Here is an 8,857-nt window from a genome sequence, read left to right as displayed (position 1 = left end):
TAACCATGTTTAATCACTGGACTGGATCTGAGATATATATATATATATATATATATATATATATATATATATATATATATATATAATATATATCTCTTACACACCACAATGAGCAACAGTACATCTCGGACATCATTTATTGAGAAAGAAGGGCTCTATTTTTACCGAAAAACGAGTGCTTTGATTTTAGTGCCACATTTATGCACGGGAATACAGGGATTTAACCCTTTGCTGTGCAAACGGGTCTCTTTTGCTAAGTGTCGCAGGTCCTCTGGAAGAGTGGTTCATTTTGTACGCTAACGGCTTTGATGTCATGGACGATATATATATATATATGCAACTGAGGTCATTTTGATGCAACTTTTTTGAAAGATGTTTATATTTAATTTATTTAAATTGATATTTTCACTGTTATGAAGCCCTTTCTTACAGTAGAGGCAGAGGAGCCTTGTTTTGTAAGATACGTTATGGCTTTTTTTTTTTGGGGGGGGGGGGTCGGGTTCTTTCGTATTCCAGTACTGGATTAATCCAGGAGACCGGAACTAATTGTGAAATAAAATATTCAACTAACATTTCACATGATGTGTTTTGTGTGTACATGAAAAGGAAAACAATTAATTTGTTAACAGAATTCTGCAATTTGACAGGTTTTACAAGTCTCTGCTTTTGGTCCATAATAGGGTTTCTTAAACCTTTTTTTTTTTTTTTTCTTTTCCGATCAATACCGCTAGTAGCAACTTTTCCTACTAACAGAGGGTCTGTCACATACCCAAATCCTCCATTCTGCAGATCAATGTACAAATTTAAATAAGATGAATGTCTTAATATAAGCTGTACCATTTGTGCGCAATGGGTGCTTAACCAAAAGATCTCCAAAGCAATTAAAAAAACGACACATTATTGTCAAGAAGCTATTACGCCCCATATATATATATATTTTATTTCTTTTTTTATGCACTTATGCAGTTCTTTGTTCCAAGAAATTAACCTAAATCTGTATATTAAATAACCCTGCTTTTGCAGTTTAGCTGTTATGTGTACAGATCTAAATAACCAAGATGTGCATATTTATTATAAATACTTTATTGACACGCCAGCCGTATTGACTGCATTGCATGGAAAGATTAGTTTTTTTTTCTCTCTCTCTCTCTCCTTCCAAGTTGCTTCTTCACTGGAAATTGACTGGTTCTATCCACCTTAGAAAGGAGAGGGCGATGTATGGTATTTTAGGCTATGAAGTGATTTGTTATGCATGTTCTTTCGTTACGTGCCCATCAAGTTATTTTAAACTATAAAAGTTACACTTGAAGAAGAAGAAGAAAAAAACAAGCTTTTTTTTAAAATATATTTAATAATGCATTTTTTGTAAGTGACATCTAACCAGCTTCCATGATATGGAATGAACGCTACCAACGTACATAGAAATGTAATCACTTAGAATTTTTTATCCCCCCACCCCCATAGGATAAAAATGAATGCTTTGGCAATCTGTAAAAAAACTGAGAACAGAGGTAGAAAAAAAGCAAAATGAAAAACATTTATTTTCACACAGTCAAGTAAGGGGCCTTTGTACAGATAGAATAATGTGAAGATGAGGAGTCATTTCTACAGAGGTGGGGACTTCTTTCTTGCAAGATGGCGCATGCGATGTACATGTGTTGGGGTCAATAAACATTACAGTTATGGGGTTGCAATGTAATTTAACCCCTGAGGGCTGCCGCTCCTGCAAATGGCTTAATAGGAGATGGAGAAAGGTGCTAGCAGCCGCTGTTCCTGCGCATGAAGGCATGACCTCTGACTGGGCACTGCATCTCAATAAAAGTGAGGGGTCCCACAGTGATGTCGCAAGGGCCCACGGCCTTGAAGCCACACTTGGAATAGAAAGGAACCAGAAAGTCTTCACACATTAATACAGCACGCCGGGCAAAGGGCAGGCAACGTAGGTACTGGAGGTAACGCCACAGCAAGATGGAGCCCTTGCCCTGTTGCCTGAAGGTTCGGTGGACTGCCAGGACATGGATGTGGACGGAGGAGCCATGGGGTTTATGCAGCGTGAGGGCATCCTGTAAAGACAGAGAGTGTAAGTATAAACAAAGCTGACTTTGTGTCCACCCCATCGGTAGTAAATTATATGGCTGCTTGTCTTATAATTAATTATCTATATATATATATTTATTACTTTTACATTTAGAAGTCCCTACTGCAGCTCTCACCCGGATCTCTTATAAATTAGTGTGTTTAATGTGCAAAAAGTTTATAAGTCTTGTTTAGACTCACCTGGTTGAGCTTGTGTTGGTCCCACAGAGACCCAATAATAAATGCCACAAGTCGTCCTTCTTCAAACCAGCCCAGGGACAGTTCGGGACAAAGGGTAAGGAACTGGCGAACTTCATCAAGATGGAGAGGACACTCCCCAGATACAGAGATGAAGGCTATGTGGAGCATTAGAAACATTTACAAAAATCAGACATTTGTGCTTAAAATGCAGACCTGTATATTGCGTTAAAATGTTTTAAATGTGATTTATGGTATGTTTTTTTTAGTGACTGAATCATTCTGATGTTGGTGGTCACAGAAACATGGTACACATTAAGTGTTGATCCATACGGGACTTATCATTAGAAGGAAAGATCACTTTTTTTTTTTTTTTTTTTTATTCAATAAAATCTGTTTTTCACATTTCCAAATATGTATTTTAACTACCTTACTTTATAAAAAAAAGTCATTTAATGAATGGTTTGCCGGGGCAAAGAGGGTGGAGGACACTTACCCTCTCTCTCGATTTCAAAGACACTGACCGCATCCTCGGGTGACAGGCACCGGAATTCACTGGCAGGGAGCGTGTGGCGTCTCTGCTGCCGCGGAGAACGCAGGTGGAATGGCCTTAGGAAAGGGACCGCGTTCAGTACTGACATGGCGAGATCTTGTTTTCTCTGTGTCTGCTGTATCAAGCTGTGAGGCTGCTGGGAATAAACAAGTACCGGTCACAAAAGCGCTTTTTATAGGGTGGCTCGATGACTCAAAGGATGCTAAAAGTGTCAAAGGGCAGGGGGCAGCGCGTCCATCTAGGTATCCAGTCTCACCTATGAATATTCAAGTATGATTATACTCTATAATTTGCATACAGAAAAACATTTAATTGGGGTAACGCAAGCTGGATAAGCCATGAAAATACCTGCATCTGCTTGCTTATCTTTTCAGTAAATGACATGTTTGACGTGGTGAGAAACATAATTGTGGATTACAAAAATCCTAACGACGGCACGTGCTGTTTGCTTTATATAATGTTTTGGTTTTTTTTCCGGGACTTTTTTTCAAGAGCAACAAAGCAACAATTCCCACTTTCCCTCTTTTCCTCTTTTCTTGGAGCTTAGAATACCGGATGTATCCTCAAACTATCCTTGTATAGAATATTATAAAGTGGATATATTCATTATATTGCATAAAAAAATACATGGCTTCAATAGCTGTCAAGAGGGCCCTAGGTCTAAAAGGTTGCCTTAAAAGTATAAGGGAAACCCTTGCCCCAAGCTAAGCCTCTAATCGCACCTTCTCAAAAAAGTGTGACTCTTTGGCCATCAGAAATGTTGGGAGGTATGTAATCCTATTTGTCTTGCCAGGGCAAGGGGGTCACAGCCCTAGATGTTCTCAGTCTCTCCACCCCAATAGCTGAGTGTCCACAGGCTCCATTTGTCTGGATCACCTTCTACTGACCTTTGTGTTCTTTTCAGCCCTCTCCCATCACTGTTTTGAAGTGTGTGTGTTTTAGTATAGGAACGTAAGCCTACCTACTATTACTGTGTATTAAAAATCTAGAGTATATTGGTGAGGAGTAGGCTTGAACAGCGTGGGGCATGGTGGAAAGTCAGTAGAGCTTATATTAGAATGGGTGGACCACAGAGAAGCCTCTTGTCAACGGTACTGTGCCATAATGTGGGGCTAAGATCTCCGTTTCCAGTCCCTTTTCCGCCCTGCTCTTTACCCCCCCCATCCCCAGGTGTTGGAGCTTGGTCCAACTCTCTTACTCCAAATAGTAACGTGTTCAGAGGTCTGAAAATAATTTGGAGTAACAATAACCCCAGTAGAAAAAAGATTCACAATAACATTTTAGTGTAGGAGCCCCATTCCAGCAGCTTCTTCTGAACCCGTATTTACACGTGGTATGTTTTTTAACATTAAGGTCAGTTATCAATAGAATAGAATTCCGATTGAATGCTGCCATCAATTGCCAATTTAGTCATTCATTTATATTAAATAGTTCTGTTCTGAATACTCATGCCTCGTGTTTATTGAATAGGATCTCAGGATTAGAGCTACGATAAACCTCCCCATTGATAGAGTTACTAACTTAATGCATTTGTTCTTGATCATCTATTTCTTTAATGGCTTTCTATACCAGATCTTAATTTTAATTGTAGTTAACTAAAGAAAAATAAAGTCAACCAATAACATTTTGGAGGCCCTAAAGAGTGGAGCTCCCTGGATTCTAGAATTCGTTAAATTCTAGGATATCCATCCTCTGTGTGTTTCCCTATTGTCTTATTTGAACCATTGGGGGGGGGATCTGGATCTGCAGCGATAAAACAATGTAAAAAAATATAGCTCTGACTTTCACAATTGATTTGATAAATAGAAGCCACCATCCCCATATAACATGGAAATATACAGTGAGGAGCTTCAGTACACATGATTCAATTTTATGGTGACTTAAGTATGTCGCAAGAACTGTCAATTAAATATTGAGGCACTGGAAGGAATGAAGTTGAATTTTTATCTATACTAATGCAAGGGCTTAAAGTGTTTGATGGCACATCTTCAAAAACATGTTGGACGTTTAATTTTAACCTTTTTCCTCCATAAAAGTTTTTTTTTTTTTTTTGGAGAATAGATAAAGCTTACGCAAACAAATTGTCAAGCGAAACCGAACGGAAGTGGATGAATGAAATAATTTCCACAAATAAATGCAAAAAGGTTAATTGCTCAGGATGGAGTTTCAGATTGTGAATGCGCTACTTAATATAATTACTATGTAGAGGAATAGGTAATAATAGAGGAAAGGTTGCTAAGTGGGCACTTAGGCTGGAGAGCTATCCTTGCCTCTATGTGAATACTTTTATGTACCATGATATGCAAAAATAGCCAGGAAATGCGTATGGAAAAGAAGGTATGGCTTGATACAACGTAGACAACCAGAATCATCTGTTGCTTTTTACATTGTTTCTCACGTGCGTTTTCATTCTACTAAAGTATGAGATGTCCCACTTGGTTTAGTACATAGATTCTAGAGAATATTATTAGGGCTGGATAGGTTTGGCTTTCTGGACTAGAGTCCCAAGAGTTTTAGTAAGAGAGACATCGTAAAAATGTAAATTATTCTTGAGGGGTTAGCCCATCTAAGCTTGCAATTGTAAAGCCGGTGCTCCTGGCACTGATCTGTTACGTGACAAACACATTTAAAAGTAGAAAGGGAGAAAAGGCTTAACTATCTGTACCGTGAAGGCTACATGATGCCACCCGGAATTAAATGTATTGTATTTTATTCCTTTTTCTTTAAGGAATGTCTTTGTTTTGTGGGGGGTTGTAAACGCTAACAGAGCATTAATGTTCTTTCTATTTAGTCCTGGAGAATAATAATTCTAAATCTGTCGGGGGCAATGTACCTTTTTATCCATTTTATATATGACTTATATGACTTACCGATGTTCAGCACCGGCCTAGGCTGGACAGCTCCCAAGTAAGGCCAACAAGAATGAAAAGGTGGTCTGGAGCTACAGTCCTCCTGGCTCTCCTTCGGTCCTCTGATCTCCTGAGCACCCTGCTTATGACATCCTCTGAATTAAGTTGTTTAGCACTCACGTGACTCTCCTATAAAGGGTTTAGGATCTTCTGGTTAAAGCCAGACAGCAGAGAAAACCAGCAACCAGCCACTCTTTTAATACAAGGTTGGACTTTGCTGCTTTCTGATAATAATAACCTGTACATCTCCGTTTCATCAATTACTAAACTGTGGTGCTTTAAGTCGGTCACTAAAACATTGGCTTTAATAATATCCAGCACAAAATTACATTTTCTGTAAAAGTTGATTTCCAGAGACAATATCCTGACCATCCGTAGCATCATACACTCTTCATTTATAGCATGGAAGACGCAAATGGTTTGGGTAACAGTGAGAGAACTATAAACCTAGAAATATACAGTGGAAAGATATTTTACAATGGATGGACCCCTTATGATTGTTCTTTGGTATTCCTAGGGGCACCTTCTCAAACTGTATTGGGTGTTGGTCTGTGCTCAACTCTGTTCCTGGATGTGCTGCTATTACTTTCTCATCCCATTAAAGAAAGAAAAAATTATACATTTTGGCAAAAAAATGGGTCACCGCTAGCCAGGGATGGTTCATTGAGAGCAAAGTACTTTAGGAGGTATTCTTCAGCCCACAATTACCTCAGACCAGACCCCTCAAAAGATAGATAAAACAGGAGTCCTTTTGATGAACTTATAAGCTTATACTAGGCTGTACTTCTGTAAAAACAATGAATATATATCCCCCCCCTCGTTTCAGATCATCAAACTAATCTTAATATTAGACAAAAGATCCCAGATAAACACAAAATACACAAAAAATCAAACATGGCGCTAGTGTGATGCCTGTGGGTGCTTTGCTGCTTTAGGACCGACCTGGGCGACCATGAATTCTGTCATGAAGGTGAATGACATAAGGCAAAGTTGGGTTATGCAGCAGGACAATGATCTGAAGCACACAATCAGGTTCACACATGAACGGCTCAGAAAATGACGACTTGGATCCGAATGAGATGCTGTAGCAGGACCTTAAAAAGGGAGTTCATGTTGGAAACCCTGCTATGTAGATTCATTCTAACAATTTCATCAAGCATAGGCCAACATTCCTTCAGAGCGATGTTGAAGACACATTGCTAATTATCCCAAAACATTGATTGCAGTTGTTGCTGCCAAGGGTGGCACCACCAGTTACTTAGGGGGCAGTTATTCCAGATTACATAAGGAAAAAGCACAAACTTGGGTAATTTTTTTATTGATTCCATGAGAGGACAGACTATAAAGAGAATGTCTTAAATCCATATGCATTATCAACCTGGCCTCTTTCTCATCACATTAGAGTCTAAACATGATCCCGCAGGGATATCGAATGTAGTGGTGGATCCAAATTATATTAGTCCTGCAGTGACATCTTGAGGCCATTCAACAAACATGCTCCCATAATTCCTCAAGATAAGTCATTGACACCTTGTATGGAAACGTTCCTACACCTGCTTTCAGGCAGGGGATCCAACATATCGGTGCTCCAAGGCTTCATGTGTATAGTTCTGTTATTTGTATCATGGGCTCTGGATAAATGTATTCTGTTCCGATCCACACACCATTCAAACAGTCTATGAGGTGGACTGCGTTGGGGTTCAGAAGCAGTAACACAATGTTTAACCATAACGAGCGCTAGCAACCAAAGGGGAGACCTATTACTTAACCCTTTACGGAACATCCATTGAAGGCAAAATAGGAATTTAAGAAAGTCCTCTGAGCTTTTCTTTGATGGACTACAACATTTTTATTGTGAACTACAGAACAGAGGATGACAAAAAAGAATCATACAAATCCAACTGACACAATGTGGCTTGTGGGTTATGTTTTTTTTCTTAAACCTACTACCATCTAGAAATTAAGTTAAACAATACCAAGGATATAAAATGCAAGTTTATATTTAAAATTAACCGGCTATAGCATTAAGATGGAATCCCACATTCTGACACACTTTTTTGTGTGTTTTTATGATATGGATTGTTGGTTTGCAGTGGTGTTGGGTCCCTGAAGACTGCATCTAGAAGACTTAAGGTGGCAACTACTGCCCTAGAAACCCCTTCCCTGTTACAATCTCTGTGGAACCCATTCTTGGTGAAAGGTCATCTCATGGTCCACCTAGTCAGTGAACGGGTGGCTGTTGAATGAACCACCATGTCTTAGGGCAATCAGCACTGATGCATTGTTTGGACCTCTCACGCTTTCATTTTTATACCCATCAACATTATCTGGTCATTTCTACGTTTCTGTTACTTGGGCCTATCTGTAACTGATGTCAAGTGGGACGGCAACTTTTAATATTAATTAGAAAAGGTTGTAGAAATAAGTTAGGTCTATGAGTTATGGGTTCTCCACCATGAAAGCTGCCCCTGGTGCTACGCAACTACACGTTTTTTTGCATTACTGCATCAGGGAGAACACGAAGGAAGAAGTCATTGTGTTTGTCCATTCTGCGATAACAATAATAAACATTCCAGATTTGACTTATTTGCAGTAAATAATGTTGCAGGTGAAACATGTAACCAAAAGCATGTGATAAAATTGAAGAAGTAGGTGTACTTAAATGGTGGCATCTTGGCCATAAATTTCTTAATCCATATACATTCTTTTAATTATGAGATGCTGGTATACCCTAAACCAGTGGTCCCCAACACCTTGGGACCAAGTTACACTGAGTTACGAGATAATGACAAGCATCAAACAACATTGAAACAATGGAGTGCCGCATTCCATCAAACAGGTCATGGCTTTAATGTCAGCAGTAGGTGGACATCTCAAAACATCCACCTAAGCCAGCAATTATTCGACATGACCCTCCCTCCACCCAAGCGAAGAAGCGTCATATTCAGTCCATGTTATGCTCTGATGGTGTCCATGCCATGCATATGCAAACTCCAGCTTACTGGGCGTGCAGAGATCATAGTCAGCCGGTCATCCATATGGTAGACGTAATATTTTGGTCCTGAGCAGGTCACGTAAAATGCATAACCCAACAGGTGAGGAATCGCTGAAGAAACCCTAG

The 8,857-nt window shown here is 39.3% G+C and overlaps 1 protein-coding gene across 1 annotated transcript; it reads right to left on the bottom strand.

The window, feature by feature from the left end:
* Positions 1-1,483: 1,483 nt before the first annotated feature.
* AANAT (aralkylamine N-acetyltransferase) lies at positions 1,484-5,783 on the bottom strand. Its single transcript, XM_053453638.1, has 4 exons — positions 5,698-5,783; positions 2,771-2,960; positions 2,278-2,432; positions 1,484-2,063 (listed from the first exon to the last, which is right to left on the bottom strand). The coding sequence occupies exons 2-4, from the start codon at positions 2,913-2,915 to the stop codon at positions 1,758-1,760; spliced, it is 606 nt and encodes a 201-aa protein (XP_053309613.1). The 5' UTR covers positions 2,916-2,960; positions 5,698-5,783; the 3' UTR covers positions 1,484-1,757.
* Positions 5,784-8,857: the final 3,074 nt, after the last annotated feature.

The sequence above is a fragment of the Spea bombifrons genome, chromosome 13 (assembly GCF_027358695.1).
Source record: "Spea bombifrons isolate aSpeBom1 chromosome 13, aSpeBom1.2.pri, whole genome shotgun sequence".
NCBI classification, from domain to species: Eukaryota; Metazoa; Chordata; class Amphibia; order Anura; family Pelobatidae; genus Spea; species Spea bombifrons.
Note: the sequence above shows the minus strand (reverse complement) of the source record. Positions and strands in the feature narration are given on the sequence as shown.

Bases quoted from the DNA above. Each gene is read 5' to 3' on its own strand.
- AANAT (XM_053453638.1), bottom strand. From the start codon at position 2,915: ATGTCAGTACTGAACGCGGTCCCTTTCCTAAGGCCATTCCACCTGCGT. The intron at 2,433-2,770 runs GTAAGTGTCCTC...TGCTCCACATAG, and splicing joins CTTTGAAATCGAGAGAGAGG to CCTTCATCTCTGTATCTGGG. The intron at 2,064-2,277 runs GTGAGTCTAAAC...CTGTCTTTACAG, and splicing joins ACCAACACAAGCTCAACCAG to GATGCCCTCACGCTGCATAA.